Source organism: Brassica oleracea, chromosome C6 (genome assembly GCF_000695525.1).
Source record: "Brassica oleracea var. oleracea cultivar TO1000 chromosome C6, BOL, whole genome shotgun sequence".
NCBI lineage: Eukaryota > Viridiplantae > Streptophyta > Magnoliopsida > Brassicales > Brassicaceae > Brassica > Brassica oleracea.
In genome coordinates this window covers 30,187,297-30,204,669 of record NC_027753.1, presented here as the reverse complement: position 1 = coordinate 30,204,669, position 17,373 = coordinate 30,187,297, and the positions used below count along the sequence as shown (strand labels likewise).

Genomic DNA, 17,373 nt, shown 5'->3' with positions numbered 1-17,373 from the left:
CAAACTCCCACATAGAGTTCCTTGGAGAGCGAGCTTCCCGTTCTTGTAGAAACTCGTCTTCCCTTCTCCACCTTCTTGTCTAAACCCCTGCATATCAAGTGAGCTAACAGAGATTAAGTTCCTTTTAAGATTAGGAACATACCTGACCTTTGTGAGACTCTTTACAGTGTCTCCTTTTGCATTTATCCTGATAGACCCAATTCCTTGTACGGAGACTGCTCTATCATCTGCAAGAAGGACTTGACCACCAGCCACTTCCGAGAACTCAACAAACCATTCTCTTTTGGAAGTCATGTGGTACGAGCACCCTGAGTCGATGACCCACTTATCTCTTGGATCCTGGTCAGTAACCGCGAGTGCATCCACTTCTAGTAGTTTGTCTACCATCACCGCTGCTTCTCCATCTTCCTCATTCTCCATCTTTCTCTTTCTAGCAAAACAGTCCTTCTTGACATGCCCTTCTTTCTTGCAGTACCAGCAGGTAACCTTCGTCTTGGATCTTGACCGAGACTTGTTATTGAAACCTCTGCCTCTTGAGCTTTCTCTTCTCTCTGGTCTACCCCGAGTGACATAAGCCTCTCCAGACCTCTGTGAAAGATTCAAATCTTTCACTTCCTTCAGCTCTATCTCTTTGGACTTCACAGCATTTGTGACATCCTCGATTGTCAAAGTCTCTCTTCCGTATTTCAAAGTTTCCTTCAGTTGATTGTACTGAACCGGCAGTGAACTCAACATCAAGATCGCCTGAACCTCTTCGGAAATAGAAACATTTACACTGCTTAACCCGGAAACTAACTTCAAGAAATCATCTATGTTCTCATCTATCGATTTAGATTCAACCATCTTAAACGTATAGAATTTATGATGTAGATGAATTCTATTAGGAAGAGTTTTAGAATTATACAACCTTTCAAGTGCAGACCAGATTGAAGCCGCCGTTGTACAATCCTCAAGTTTCCTCAACACATGATCTCCAAGGTTTAAGATAATCATGTTCATCGCCTTCTCGGCTTTCTCCGACTTCTCGAGCTCGAGTTTCTTGATACGCTCCTTCAAGTCTTCCTCCTCCTCGCCTTTCTTCATTGTCACCTCAGATCCTGAGGTTGCCGGTGCTTCAGTCAAAGCATCCTTGAGGCCGAGGATCGATAGATGCGCCAGCATGCGCTTCTTCCACATCGAGAAATCCCCTTGACCGTCGAAACACGAAATCTTGATCTTCGCCATCGATTCCTTCATCGCTAATCGCACTGAACCTGGCTCTGATACCACTTTTTGATGAATCGAATCTCCTAAAGATTCTTTAAATCGCAACGCTCTTCACTCTCTGTTATACTTTCCTCAATGCCTTTCTCTCTATCTCTCTCGCACTCGTTTGATCGAATATAAACTTAAAGAAACATTAAAGAAAAGACACAAAGAATTTGGTAACCCAGTTCGGATCCAATGTGGATCCTTTACATCTGGGGCTTGACGGCAAAAACAAAAGGTTTCACTAATCACTCCAATAGTCTTTACAAAGAAGATGATCAAGAGATGATACAAGAACAATACTCTCAAGAATGATCTTCTTCCTCTCTCTGATTTTGTAACAACCTTCTCTCTCTCAGCTCAATTCAGCTAACTCTCGATTGTTGACTTCTCCTTTCTTCTTCTATATATAAAGAAGACCGGTACACTTGAATCATATGCCGACTCCAATAACCATCCCGGTTATCCCCTTCTTATAATCTTGTACCAAGACGCTAATTGAACCAGCTCCGGTTTAGTTCGTTCTTATTGTTGAATGTCACCAAAACCATAACACTTTTTGATCGTCTAAAGTTTAAATTCAACAACTAACAAAAAAATAACCGTAAATGTAAAATTGTACCTTGATGTAAGGTAATTATGTCATAACTAAATCTCAGAAAATATAGGAACTTAACCAACCCAACCAAAAAAAACAATAACAAAAAATATCGAATTAATTAGCTACTAATTTACATGGGAAAAGCTCTTACTTGGGATGCAAAACTACAAAAATACATGTATAGTTCCGTATAGAAAGCCAATACATATAAGCTTTTTCCCAAGTTATAATTAAGACCCCCTCCACCCCCAAAAAAAAAACTGGTTAGTCTTCTTCTTTCAGCCGATAATGATGCTGAATCGTTGATTATGATTTGATTATTTTGTTTTCGTTAGTCATGCCAACAAAGAAGCATGACAACACACCTCCTTATGATGTACAACTTAGCCTTTTGCTCTCTAACCACTCCTCCTACTCCTCGGCTCCACATCTTCCTCTTCGTTCCCCCTACGCTTGAACCGGCCGTCTTCATTTTCGCTAAGTTGATCACAGATTAAGAAACAGTAATCTTTTCAAAGTGAATGTGTGTGTGTGAGAGGGAAATCAATAAGGGTATATGTGTTTTTTCCTTTGTGGATGATAATGAGGAAGTGGTGAGTGATAGGCCTAACGAATGAAGAGATGTTATATATATATATATATATACAAGGGGTAAAAGGGTGACTCGGCAAATAAACCAAACCGTACCGAGCTAGACCGGTTCAGGAAAGAGGCAACGAGTGGGTCCGTTGGGGGTTGTGCACTGTTCCCTAACCCACCGGACACTGTGCCCCTCCTTGCCCACGTGGCCCCCACCGTGAAGGAATCTTTGCCCTAAATGTGGTTAATATATCCTCTTATCACATGCTTGTGCTTCTCTTTCTTTTTTTTTTTTTTCTTTTTTTTTTTGCTTCTCTTTCTTCATGTATACATTACCCAAAACTCCAAAGTAAAAGTCGAATCTTACTAAATTACCATCTCAGTAACCAATGAAAACAATACCGGTGATCAAAAAGAGCTAGCTTATATTTTATCTGATTCCTGTTTAGTACGTAGTTGATAATTTTTAAAATCATTAAGTGTATCAGTTGGTTTTCAGATCCTAGTCGACGTCAGCAAGATATGTTACCAACCAAAACTGTTGGGGGCTAACTAATACTAGCCATCCAAAATCGACACCTACTTGGTCCCCGGCCGTTATAAATTATATTTGAATCATATTGGTGATAGTTATTGATGATTATAATAATTAATGAAGACTAAGACATAACTCGTTTGATTAGTAGCTCATATATATACTACTTCTCTCATATCGACAGATTCTAGTTAATAAGTAATATTCCAAAATCATGTTGACACATGGAGAAATATTCAAAAACATCAAATCTGTGTTTATTAACTAGTTGTTTTTCACTCTGAATCAAATTTAAATTATTGCTATACAAATGATATGGAATACTATATAGTATAGAAGAATGCATTGCGCCGAAATTGGTGAGAGAAGTTATTAAGTACCAAACTTAACTAAATGAGGGACAGTTAGGCGTCAATTAGGTGGCAAAATCTTTAATTTCAGACAGATTCTTTTAAATATAGAGATTTGATCAATCATTTTACCATAAACCCGACAACGGGCTGGTATTTTGATTTGAGAAGTAATTAAACCCTTGATCACTGATATTACTCGTCGTTAAATGAAAGATACTTTTTCCGTTCTTGAACTAAGGCTTTTTTAGAATATTCACGCATTTTATAAATATAATGAATGTTCAAAATTAATTTATTGTTTATTTTATTATACATTTTAATAACAATTAACTAATAGTATTAACCAATTCAATTAATTTTTTTAGAAGTATACAATTTATGAATATTAACTACCATAAATATTTTAAAATTCTAGAAAATCTATCATTTTGGAACAAAAAATAAATTTAGAAAATCATATTTCAGCAAAGGAGGGAGTAATTAACATTAGGAAGTCATATCTTACAGCTATATCACAGTTAACATTAAATATTGAAGTTAATTAAATAATTAGATACACAATTAACCATGTAAAGCTAGGTGTGGTTTGATGTGGTTTACGCGCTGTTGTCATTGGTTACAGCGAAGTCGTCGAACATGGAGAGTGGAGCCGCACGTGAGGCTCTCGTGATTCACAAAATTCCTTTAGCTTTTCGTCTAAAAGAACAAGTTTTACAATCAACCTCTTGTTTTTTATTTTAATCTATGGTTTATTATGTGGTTAGTCTCTATCATTCTTCTTTCCTTTAAACCTTGTCGTCCTTTTATCAACCAACTTTTTCTTCACCCTCGTGGTTGTAACCAATTTTAACAATTCATTACTCCGGTATCCGTATACGTACGTAGTTAATATAAAAGTTACGTACTTGTGAGAGAGATCATTCTTTCTACCTTTTAGATTCAGCAAAACAACTATTTTTCCCTTTTACCTAAGAGCATGTGGCCTAGTACTTTGCTAGAGCATTCAACATCATGTAGGTCAAGACTCAGGTGCAGAGATATATAACCAGAAAACTAAAATTTCATTAAAATGAATTTATATTCGCTTTCAAATGCTAGTATAAAAATAGTATTCTCTAACCTACTTTTTTTTCTTACTTTAAAATAGAGAAACCGTTTTCTTCTATATTTAGATTAAAAAAATCATTAACCTATATTTAAAGTAAAACCTAGCATTTCTATATTTTGGAAGAACATAGTAGAGTAAAATGTTACAAAAAAAAAGTAGAGTAAAATGCAACTCTATTTAGTAATCCCTTACTTTGGAGAAAAAACTACTATACCCAACTTAATTTGTTTACATCTTTACATAAATTTTGTTTAGCTAAGATTATCCACTATTCAATAATTTGACTATCATGCTATATTCCATGTCTTTCAAACGCAGGGCCGACTCTGAGATAATTAAAGTAGAATTACAGGCTTGTGTTTAGTTTGGTTAAAGTTTTACAATGATTAACACTCGTAGTTTATATTCAAAATACAAACCTCTTAGTTTATATTCAAAATAAAAATTCTTTACCAAATTCATAAATTTTGGATATGTTAAAGATCTTTTTAAAAGTTGGAAGAATTAGTAGAAGTTTTCTTCCAAATAAATTTTGTAAATTTAGGAAACAAACTCTATGTTTTAGTGGGTTTAGTCCATGACCACTGGCAGCTCAAACAGTACATATGACCAAAAAAATATCGTAGATGCTGTACTGGGGCTGATATAAGGTCCATCAAAAGAAACATCTAAAACCCCTAACAGAATATTTAAGCTCTCTGTAAAGAAAGCTTGAGTGAGAGAAACGACTCCAGCTTTTATGGCGTAAGAAAATATTTTGTCTTACGATTTTCAAATAAACAAGTACTTACCTCCAGAGCCAACAAGCTTAATCGCTTGACCAGAGACATCCCTGACTCTTCGTGCAGAGCCCATGGTTTATCAGGTCCAAAACTCAAAGGGGTAACGTGCTGTTCAAGACACCTCCCTTCTCCTAATATTTTTGTAATTGATGGTTTCCCGAACTCCTATGATGGGCGGACCCACGGGGTAAAGAGGTGTCAACCGACACACCTTAAATCTAAGAAATAGCTTTATTACGCTTAAAAAATAGAAATTCACTAACTCTGATGGTTCTTTTTCCTATGGCTTACACCACTTAACCTGGATTCTAATTCTTTTTACACCCTATTTTTACTTCCTTTTATTTCCTCTTTTACTTACACAATTAAGATCCATTATTTTTAACCCAGGTTTAAATAATTTCTGGATCCGCCACTCTGTCACTAAGTATTCACAAGGCTACTGATACTCCAAAGATAGTTAGAGACTACTAATGCAGAGAGAATATTTAGAATAAATATCTTATTTATTTAGTGTTTTATTTAGAGTTTATTTATTATTCAGATAACTATTTCTAAGGTTTTAGGTTTTTATGTTTTATTATATATAGTCTTTGAGGCTATGGTTTTATGTAGTTTAAAAAGTTGATGATTTGATTAATAAAATTGAGAGTTCTCTCTTTGTTCTTTGTTTTCGGTAGATCATTGGTGATCTCAAATTTAAGAAGACATTGATCTTAGGCATTCTTAGACTAAATAAGATCTTTGTGATTATTCTAGTTTTTCGGGCATTCTCAGAATCAACGGATCTCTAATTCTATTTTATAAAACTTCCGCTACATCAGGTGATCTCTAGTTTTTTTTAATCGAAGAACGATTATGGAATCATGGTGAAGGGGAACATCTATTTTTTCGCAAAAGAAAACTTGTTTTCTGAAAGCGAAGAAACAGTTTACGTACATATCGTTGGTGATCCAATTTTTGATACCTATGATGAAGATAATTGCAACTTTTTTTTTTTTGGTATGAATGTTAAATTTTATACCATTTTAAATTTTAGACAGAAATTACAAAGATAACTAGTAGCGGAGAAAGAAAAACAACTAAACAACACCAAAATACAAAAGAAAAACACACTGAAATGCAGAAATACCACAACTAATACAAATCCTGAATAACAGAACAACGCACATTGTCTAGGATCGCCATGAACCAACAGCAGGAGTCTCATTGTTGTGGTTGCTAAGTTACCGCGAGTTTACAGAGAATTGGCCAGCCCTCATAACCACTCCGCTCCTACAGCTTCGTAACGAACACGCCTTTGATAACCTGCTAAATTAGTACACACAACTACCATATCCTACGACGGCTCAAACAGATGCATTCGGAGTGAAGGTCCCGGCCCGGTCGAAACCGGAGGTCCGGATAAAGGTGAAGTTGTATGCCTCTACCCCACCGATCTAGCCAAAACCTTTGCCGCACAGTTAGCTAATCTGTGCTACCGCATGAAACATTCACTCATCTGTTGAGTACCACCGCAAAAAACAGAGCTGCTGCTCACACTAAACGCAGATTGACTGTTACGCTTCTTCTTGATGTGATCAAGTCTAGCACATCTACAAGTCACTGCTCTTATTCGGAAGGGGCGTGAAAAGTTGAGTTTGCCACACCATCGGACTTGCCCAAAGAAGAAGAAGCTTCATACCCGTGATTAATGCCACTGCGCAGAGCACTTCCTCACGAACAGAGAAGCAAGTGTGACGCCACTAGCTACCCGCACACGCCTAGATAGCCACACACACCACTGCAACACTGTAGATCTCCTCTTTGTACACAGTCAGCATAGAGTAATAAGAGACAGTAAAACCCAAACGCCCGCTCTCAAACCAATGCTTCATAGTCCAGATCCAGAACAGAGGTTGAACGAAGGAACAAAACGCCACTTCCCCAGCCAAGCTCCAACATCCGGCTGACCAACGATAGTCTCCGCACTAACACACCCCGAGAATCCACTAAACCGCTCAAGCTACACCAGAGAACTAACCAGACTGGCCAACGCAGGGATAACTTATAGATACAGTCCTCACGTACCTCGTCACCACCTGCTCGAGGCCAGATCTGGGAAAAAAAACTCCAGATCTGAGTCGGAAAGAGAAGATCTCCCGTAACCGAGCCAAACGCCTTTGACCCCTACCTCTGCCTCGCCGAATCACCACCAAACTAACTACATAGAACTCCTAACGCGAACAGCGGTGCAAGGAGAAAGTCTGTAGCAGGGATGCGAGCATATCAACAGAGAGAGAGAGAGAAGATGAGAAGCGAAGAATAAAGGAAAAACACATGGGAGGCCGGCGGCGGATCCGCCGACCACCGTCTGCAATTAGAGTTCGAAGGCTTAGTTTTAGGAGAAGAAAAGAGAGAGAGGAAAAGTCGGGACTTCCCTCCAAGTACGATGAAATTTTGTTTGTTGTTAAATATATATGCGGCCACTTCAATCTCCTAAAAGACGGCATGTTTATGAGAAGTGTGGGAACTCACGAGAACAATTGGATAGTGGAGATTTAGTCTGATTATATAAAGGATCACATCAAGACAAAAACTCAGTTCCATGTGAAGTGTTACGCTAAGGTTGTTTTGAAGATTAAGGTGATGGTGCGAATGAATTATATTCTTTTATTTGAAGAATATTATTTATGGAAAAGTCGTAAAAGATGGGAAGTTCTCATGAAGATTTCAAGTCTGGAAAGTTTTGAACTAGAAGATCACGATTAAGATTCGAGGACGAATCTTTCCAACCCGGAGAGAATGATTCAGAGAGAATATTTAGAATAAATATCTTATTTATTTAGTGTTTTATTTAGAGTTTATTTATTATTAAGATAATTATCTCTAAGGTTTTAGGGTTTTTATGTTTTATTATATACTAGTGGTTGGCCCGCCCTACGGGCGGGTGAGTTTACACTAAAACTACAACCTGATTGGTTCAGGTATGGTTCGGCCAACTATATTTTCAAGTATTTCAGTTTGTCTAAATGCCACCTGAAACATTTTGGTTGCCTCTATGGTATTCAGGTTTTAGCTCGATTTCGATTTATTTTTTCGGTTTTTGGTATTTTGATTTATGATTTTTTTTGGTTCTAAAGAGGAACTGTTTGGTTATTTATAAATTTTAGTTTTACTATTTTGGTTTTGTTCCTATTTATTTAAAAATGGTAGAAACTGACTAATATCCAATAAATTTTGGGTCTACTTCAGTTCTGTTTTGGTTTGTTTTTTTGTGCAATTTTGGATAATTCGTTAAATCAAAGTTTTTTGTATTTTTCAATTAAAATATCAGATAATTTGGATAAATTTTAGATATTTTAGATTAAAATGTTCTTGGTTATATTTTTAATTACTTCGGATAAAAAAGTATTCGGTAGTTTGATTCTTTTGAGTTAATTTATATGTAATATTTTTAGAATATTTGATAATTTTAAAACTAAATATAATTAATATTTTAAATAGATAAACTGTATTTATATTTTCATAATGTTTAATTGGTTGTATCACCTAGGCCGTATGCAGCATTGGCTTACTAAGTTTTGTTTAGGTGTTAATATTTTGGACTGTCCATCGTGATCCTTTGTTGTAGTTGTAAATTATGTTGTTAAATTTTTTCCCTTGTTGGGTGCTTGTTTGTCAAGCTATGTGTGGATGTTCAACTTATTTTCTTGCAGCGGACTGAGGTCAAATAAAATATATTTCTAGAGACAATTTGGTGAAAACTGCACATAGAAAATGTGGCATTAAGCCTGAACAGGTTGATGTGAGCGACGCAGCTCTTCTTTTCTTGATAGAAAACTACTGCAGAGAAGCAGGAGTTAGAAATCTCCAGAAGCAGATTGAAATTTTTTTTCGTAAGGTAAGTTCGCTAAATATAGTACAAAACTTTTTAACTTGGATGCCAAGCAATCTGAAATTATACTGGTTTATTAACAGATTGCTCTTAAACTTGTACGCCAACAATTTCAAGTCCTCTGCTGAAGGATCCATTGAGATGCTACATGAATATTTGCGATTAAAGGAATTAGAATAAATCCACAAGAGATTAACTCCAAAATAAAGTAACAAACCAAGATGATGATGTATACTCACTATGATGATATATTAGTTAATGTTTATTATAAGACTAAATTACCGGTTGGTATAGGTCCACTATCTAGCGCTGATTGGCTTTCTTGTTAGGTTTAAGAATCTGGTGTATTCTGGCTCTCAAGGAAAGTCTTCGTTGGTTGCAGCACCACCTGCACCAGTTGACATTCCAGGAAAGTCTTTGATTGGTGCATTCTGCTATGAGCTGTTTCCTGGAGCTTCATCAGATCTTTTAACATGCAGAAACCTATAGCTTGAAAATATTATATTGGCCAAAACTTTCTGATGGAATGAAGATAACTACACACCCATAGGTCTCGGTGTTCTTCCTCTCTTGACTGCCTGATAAGTTATATTCCTCGAGCATGGAGAGTAGACGGATCTACGCACAGAAAGGTGGTTATTGTGGCTGCTCCATGGCTTCTCGAATAGCAGCCTTAGTCCCCAAATGTAACATTAATCTCAAGTTAGCAACACTCCAAGTTATCTTCAAGGAACAGTATAAGTTCATGACATCAATGGTAAAAAATCATTTCTTCAGGGTAAGTTCTTTCACTGGGGTTGATTCAGCTTCCTATAAGTATTACCGACACAACTCAAAACAACAACAACTTTTTTGTTTTGTTTTAGAGATCAGACAATGAACACAATCAACACTCACCAGAAAAACCGAAGGTTAAATAAAACATTATAAGTGTTTAAAAAAAGAGACTTTCATAGTAAATACCTCTCCAGTGGATTGAACGGTGCCAATTTTTTCAAAAACCTGAAACAAAAAGAAAATAAGTTATTGAGGACATTGAATCTATATAGCAAAGCTTTAATTCAATATATCAATGGCAAATCTTCTCGTATCAATGTGTATACCTTCACTTTTTCAACGATGACTAAGGGTCCCACAACAGCTGAGAAAGTTCTGTACTTTACATTTATAAGGGCAACATTATCGCAACGTCCCAGCCGGTCCTTAAGGGCAGGGGACCCACAAAAACACTAGGACCGAGGGGAAAAGTTGTTATATAAGAAACGTCCCAGCTTGTCCTTCGTCCTTCGTCCTTTGATATCTCTTGCGTCCTTTGCTTTTTTTTATTTTAAGGACTTAAAATTGTCCTAGCAATAATGATGGCCTAAGATCTTGATATCGGTCTCTTACCAAGATGATAGGTAAACAAAAATTGCCTAGACAAGACAAAATCGACTTGTTGGAAGACATATTACTTCTTCAAGGAACAGTAACAAAAGAAAAATAAACAAAAGGATTGCAAAAACTAAACCTTGAAACTGTCCTCAGCCTCAGAATTGTCCAAATCTTCATAGGTTGGAGGCGAGCTACATCCTCTTTCTATAAGAGCTGGCCAGGTTTAGATTTCCTTCCCTTTGGATCCCCGTACTCCTTTTTTCTCTGCCAGAGAGATCAAATCATTGAAATTTTTGATGATATTAGGAGTTGAGAGAATCTGAAGCAGTAGAAACGAAGAAAAAAATTGCTAGTACGTTGACGGTTCCTGTGAAGAGGCTGAGCTCGAATTAATGGTACGGCGAGTGGGATGAAGATGTTAATGGTCAGATTAAAGGTGAAAATTAATGGGAAAGAGAACGCATGACAAATACCTATCCACTACCGGATCGACACGAGTCATCATTTGCCCCACTCTAAAAAAGGACGTGGATAGCCTAAGCAGACAGATAACTTGACTTTATTGTATAAGATAGTCTTTGAGGCTATGGTTTTATGTAGTTTAAAAAGTTGATGATTTGATTAATAAAATTGAGAGTTCTCTCTTTGTTCCTTGTTTTCGGTAGATCATTGGTGATCTCAACGAATTTAAGAAGACATTGATCTTAGGCATTCTTAGACTAAATAAGATCTTTGTGATTATTCTAGTTTTCCGGGTATTATCAGAATCAACGGATCTCTAGTTCTATTTTATAAAACTTCCGCTACATCAACTACCAAGTGTGAGGATTTACGTACATTGTTGTCTTTAAGGTTACTTGACTAACAAGTAGTACTTATTTACGAAGAGCATTTCCAATATATCAATACCTCTTGTTTTATTTACAATAATTATTTTGGTAAATAAATCAAAACAATCATTTTATTTATTTTATAGGAGAATTGCCAAAAATACCATTTTTCTTATACCACTTTACAATTATACACTAACCAAATATGCCACCAGATTTTTAATAGGAAAATGACCACTATGTCCCCTAATTAATTAAACCTAAAGTAATCAATTACTAAAAGTTTTTATCTAAACCATCGATAAAAAAAAAACCCATCTATATCTTCTTCCTCGATGTGAGAATCCGGCGAGCTCCGGCATAGGATGAAAATCGGATATGTGAGGCGAGAATCCGGGGAGCTCCGGCAAAGGACGACGATCGGATATGTGAGGCGAGAATCCGGTGAGCTCCAGTAAAGGACGACAATCGGATCCGTCGGTGATGGCGAATCTAGTCCCTGGCGTTCTCCTCAAGCACATGAACACCGACGTCAAAATCGCCGGAGAACACATGTCCTCTCTCTTACTAGTCGTTAGCATCGTCCCTGCTCTAGCAGGAGGTGAGCTTTTCCCAAACCTAGGCTTTTATCTCAAAGTCTCTGACTCCTCACACTTACGTCTCTCTCTCTGATGAGCACGATGATTTGATTCTCAGCGATAAGCTTCATCTAGATCAGTTTATACATGTAGACAAAGTCAAATCCTCTTCCCCTCAGCCTATTCTCTGTGGTAGACAAAGTCAATCCCTAATTCACCTACGAGCTGTTACTCGCTGCCTACTTCTTTTGCAAAGTATGCTGATGGGGTTAAGAAGCAACAGCACGTGAAGCCATAGGTGTTGTCAGAGAGAGGGAGGTCTCCTCTGGGAATGGATAGTACAACCGTTGGAAAAAAGCTTCCCATGAATAAGAGCTTCGTTCATGGGATTGAGTTTGGAGCTAAGGCGTTGAGGAAGCTGGGAAGGGAACATAGTAAAGTTTAAACTTGTAGTTTTTATACAGTTGTTGATGAGATCAAAGATGTAGTTTTTAATAAGTTAATAGATGAACGAGCTTAAGTTTCAGCCTCTAGTTAGTGTTTGTAAACTATAAAGTACATTTATTTGGCATCTGTGCATCTTATTTTGATCCATCTTAGGCTCTGAAGTTGAACGTTTGGCCGAAATGACTAGGAAATACAAAATATTATTGGTTGTTGGTGTGATAGAGAGGAAAGGCTATACATTATATTCTGCTGCCTTTTTTTACTCACGAGATCAATTTTTTGGTAAACACATGAAACTCAATAACTCATGCCTACAACCTCTTGAAAGTTGCATATGGGGGTTTTGAATATGGATCAACCATCTATGTGTTTGATACTCCAATGATATATAAATCTTTATAAATGTTATATAAATTCTTAGAAATTATATAAAAACCCCTTATAAATGGTAAATAAACATTTACAAATAATTTATTAACTCTTATAAATGATTTAGAAGCCATTACAAGTGATTTATAACCTTTTATAAATGATCTTCAACTCTTAAACTTTGCATCTGGGGTTGGAAGATGGATCAACCAACCCTGTGTGTTGATACTCCAATGATATATAAATTCTTAGAAATGATATAAAAACTCTTTATAAATGGTAAATAAACATTTATAAACAATTTATTAACTCTTATAAATGATTTAGAAGCCATTACAAGTGATTTATAACCTCTTATAAATGATCTTCAACTCTTGAACTTTGCATCTGGGGGTTTGAAGATGGATCAACCAACCCTGTGTGTTGATACTCCAATGATATATAAATTCTTAGAAATGATATAAAAACTCTTTATAAATGGTAAATAAACATTTATAAACAATTTATAAGTCTTCATAAAATGTTTTAAGACTTCATAAATGAATTACCTTTTGAAATTCTACAAATCCTTATAAATGATTTTATAAATCCTTATAAATAACGTTCACATGGATGCGGAGTTACCGATCTTGTTTACAGAGTCAACATGAGTCTGTAAATGCTTTGCTGTAAAAAAAAAAAACGTTAAATATTCTTATAATCTCAAGTTGGCTACTAGAAATTTCAGACCCGAAAGTCTTCTCGGGGAAGGTGGCTTTGGTTGTGTCTTTAAAGGATGGGTGGGGAGAACGGAACTGCTCCTGTTAAGCCTGGCACTGGCCTTACTGCCGCTGTCAAAACCTTGAATCTTGATGGCCTTCAGGGTCATAAAGAGTGGCTTGTATGATCCTTTATAAACACTTCTAAATTGTTTTATAAACTCTTATAAATTGTGTTATGAAGATTATTAAATTCTTATAATCTTTGGAATAAACCCTGATAAATAGATTTATAAACTCTTATAAATAGATTTATAAACTCTTATAAATAGATTTATAAACTCTTATAAATAGATTTATAAACTCTTATAAATAGATTTATAAACTCTTATAAATAGATTTATAAACTCTTATAAATAGATTTATAAACTCTTATAAATAGATTTATAAACTCTTATAAATAGATTTATAAACTCTTATAAATAGATGTGTTTTATAAACTTTATAGATTGTCGATTACGATCCAGCTACATTTGATCCGACGGAGCACGGTAGTCCACCGACGAAGAAGATGTAGTCCACCCATGAAGGCGGTTTAAAACTGATCTCGTCTCTTACCATGAGTAGAAATAGATTAGATGATATAATTGTCTTTTGTTTCCATAAAATTTAGGTGCTTTTAAAAATGGACATCTTAATAGTGTAAACATGAATAAGTGTACTTCAGATGTGCTAGTTTTGCAATTTTTCCTCTTATAAATGAATTATACTTTAAAAGATATTTAGAAAGCCTTATAAATTGTTTTGATAACCAATTATAAATATATTTATGAACCTAATAAATGGTTTTATAAATCATTATATATGATCTATAAATTGTTTTATAAAATCTTATAAATGTCTTAACAAAAGATTTATAAATCGTTATATACAATCTATAAATTGTCTTATAAAAACTAATAAATTTCTTTATAAACTCTTATAAATGATTTATAATATTTTATATAAGATTTATAAACCCTTATATATGGTTTATAAACCATTATAAATTATTTATAAATGATTTTTAAATATTTACAAATGATTTGTAGACTTTTACAAACATATATATTATTTATTATCATTTAAAAGTGATCTATAGACCTTTTAAACGTCTATAAATGATTAACAATATTGATAAAGTCTTATAAATGATTTATTATCCTTTACAAATGATCTACAAAAATGTGTCAGAGCCATACATGTAAAAAATACACAAACTGTTAACTACCTTTCTGTGCAAAGCTTCACATACAATCCAGGATACAAGACCACATGAGTCTTTGAACGAAGCAGCTTGTAGAAATTCATATTGGTGACAGGAACTGCGCCTATTATCCTAACTGTGACGAACATCTGCACATCAAGGAGCTTTGAGCCTATCTTTTTGGCAAACATCACAGGATGTGCTAGCCACCGAAGATAATGTTTCTCTTTTTCAAGAAATGAATTGCTGCTGGACACAGTTCAAGATCCGGAATATGTCCATTATTCACAAACTCACGGACTTTACATTTTGGCAATGCACAACGGAGTCTTTCAGTGTCTTCTTTGTTAATCAATCAGTTATAAGAATATCTTCTTGCTTATGATTTTATCTATCCACTCATGATTTATAAACAATTATAAATGATTTATAAATAGTTATAATGTTTCAGCCAATCTCTATCTCTCTCTTTTTTGTTGCATCTGAATAGTGTGTATTAACTGTAAACGAGCATCAGTGTACTTGAAAGTAGAAATATTTGATTTCATGTAAAAAATAGCTGGGAACTGCACATATGCAAGGAATTTGGTAATTTAAAATCAAAAGAAACCATAAAATGATTTATAAAGGATTATAAATCTTTTATTATGATTCATACACCAATTTGTAAGGGTTTATGATTTATTTTATAAATTAGCTACAAAACAAGGAAGAATAGCGAAGCATTACCAGAGATCACCACAACGAGGACCCAGGTAGAGGGAACATAACCAAAAGCCACACCAAGGAGAACCTAACTGAAGACCCGTGAAGAGACACCATCCAAATTCCACAACACTTAAGAAACCCGATCGCCTAAAACAAGAGCAGAAACGAAGACAATTTAGAGACTAGATCAGGAGAAACGAAGGAATTGAGCATAACAGCATAACATCAGAAACCTGATCTCCTAAAACAAGAGCAGAAACGAAGACAATTTAAAGAATAGACCAGGAGAAACAAAGGAACTGAGCATAACAACATAAGAAACCTGATCTCCTAAAACAAGAGCATAACAGCAGAAAACAAGAGCACTTTGATGCAGAAACGAAGGAACAAAGCAGGAGAAACGAGCACTAGTCACCATCATTAACCATCTCAAGAATGATGCACCAGAATCGATGGAAGAATTATCACCCCACATCAGAGCCGGCTTAACCTGAAACCTTGCACCAGAAAACAATTTCGAGACTAGAGAAGTCTTGCAAGAAACCCGATAGAAACCCAGCCACACGCTCTCTCCACAAAGCTATTCCAATGCATCAACAACCTCAACCAAGCTTAAGTAAACTAAACAACTTCACCAGACTCTAAACATCCTAGTTAAGGCTGCAAACATGAGAAACACGAACCAAACGAGACCCATGACCTACACCGGTGATGTAACTCTACCAACAAGCCCACAACCACCAAGTATGAAGCCAACAACACCTCAATTCGCCGGTTCTCCTACCCAATGAGAGTAAACGAGGATTGATCTGAACCTTTAACCACACTAAACTACTCTCTCAAACTAGATCTGCAGCCTAAACCATCGAGAACATCGCGAAGACAGAGTGAAGATCCGCAAGACAGAGTGATTCTCGTAATCTCTTGTCGTCGGCTGTGTGAGAGAGAGTGACGACAGATTTCGACGGAGACGACGACAGATCTCGACGGAGACGACGACAGATCTCGACGGAGATGACGACAAGATCTCGACGGAGACGGCGGTGGATCTCGATGGAGACGATGATCGATCTCGATGAAGACGACGACGGCGAGGCTGGATGAAGATGACGACGGCGAACCTCAAACCTTATCTCTTTCCCTTTCTCTACTACATCTGGTTTACTCAGGGGCACCTAGGTCATTTAGTCATTAATGAATAGGGTATATTTGAAAATGTCATTTAATGGATGGTATAATTGAATAATGGTACTAAGGAAAGTGCATAAGTAAAATTCCCCCTATTTTATATGGTATATAATTAAATTTCAATGATATTGACAAAAATATATAATATATTTTAATATAAATATTTATATTGAGACTTTCTACTCATATGATTTAAACCATTAATCACAAAAATTTTAATGTAAATTTCAAAATTAAAATATTAAGGTCTCAATATTTTTTCAATGCAAAATTTTAAATTTACATATTTATGTATTTTTATATGATATATAGTTTAATCATATTAAATAATTCCGTAGTTTTTATTTAAAGAAAAAATTGAGAATATTCTTTTGTACACTACTAATTAGTTTGATAGTTAGTTTAATAAAAAAATATAACATGTGTTTAGATCGACCAACCTATTTTTCTATAGATTTTAAGAATCATCATAATGATGATACGTGGTCATCAAATAATGTTGTAACTAGGATAAGACCCGCGCCTTGCGCGGAATTAAGTTATTATTTTTATTATATTTTGGAGAATGAAACAATAGTTTGGCTTCATTTGGATTATGGGTGTTCAATCCAGATATCGGGTTGGTTTTGATTCGGTTCGATTTTTTTCGGTATTTTGGTTAGTAAAATATAACTACTATTCTAAATCCATATTTACTTTGACTTTAGTCTTTCACATACTTTTGAAAAATTTCAACTGGACAACTAAATTGATCAGTCAATCTTGTTGCTTTAAATCATTAGTATTTATATATATATATATTATTTAGTTTGAATATTTATTAAATAAAAATTCATATGCGTTATATTTTAT

The 17,373-nt window shown here is 35.3% G+C and overlaps 1 protein-coding gene and 2 long non-coding RNA genes across 3 annotated transcripts; all 3 read right to left on the bottom strand.

Moving 5' to 3' along the window:
- Window positions 1-1,480: 1,480 nt before the first annotated feature.
- Window positions 1,481-2,447, bottom strand: LOC106299251. Its single transcript, XM_013735367.1, has one exon. It carries the CDS (start codon window positions 2,319-2,321, stop codon window positions 2,181-2,183), a length of 141 nt encoding a protein of 46 aa, XP_013590821.1. The 5' UTR covers window positions 2,322-2,447; the 3' UTR covers window positions 1,481-2,180.
- Window positions 2,448-9,055: 6,608 nt separating this feature from the next.
- LOC106298594 lies at window positions 9,056-10,255 on the bottom strand. Its single transcript, XR_001261511.1, has 4 exons — window positions 10,187-10,255; window positions 10,047-10,085; window positions 9,366-9,755; window positions 9,056-9,227 (listed from the first exon to the last, which is right to left on the bottom strand). It is a non-coding gene; the product is annotated as an uncharacterized LOC106298594 (long non-coding RNA).
- A 192-nt stretch (window positions 10,256-10,447) lies between these two features.
- LOC106298595 lies at window positions 10,448-10,916 on the bottom strand. The gene is made up of 3 exons (XR_001261512.1): window positions 10,814-10,916; window positions 10,594-10,721; window positions 10,448-10,498 (listed from the first exon to the last, which is right to left on the bottom strand). It is a non-coding gene; the product is annotated as an uncharacterized LOC106298595 (long non-coding RNA).
- Window positions 10,917-17,373: the final 6,457 nt, after the last annotated feature.

Coding starts and splice junctions, on each gene's coding strand:
- LOC106299251 (XM_013735367.1), bottom strand. CDS start 2,321: ATGAAGACGGCCGGTTCAAGCGTAGGGGGAACGAAGAGGAAGATGTGG.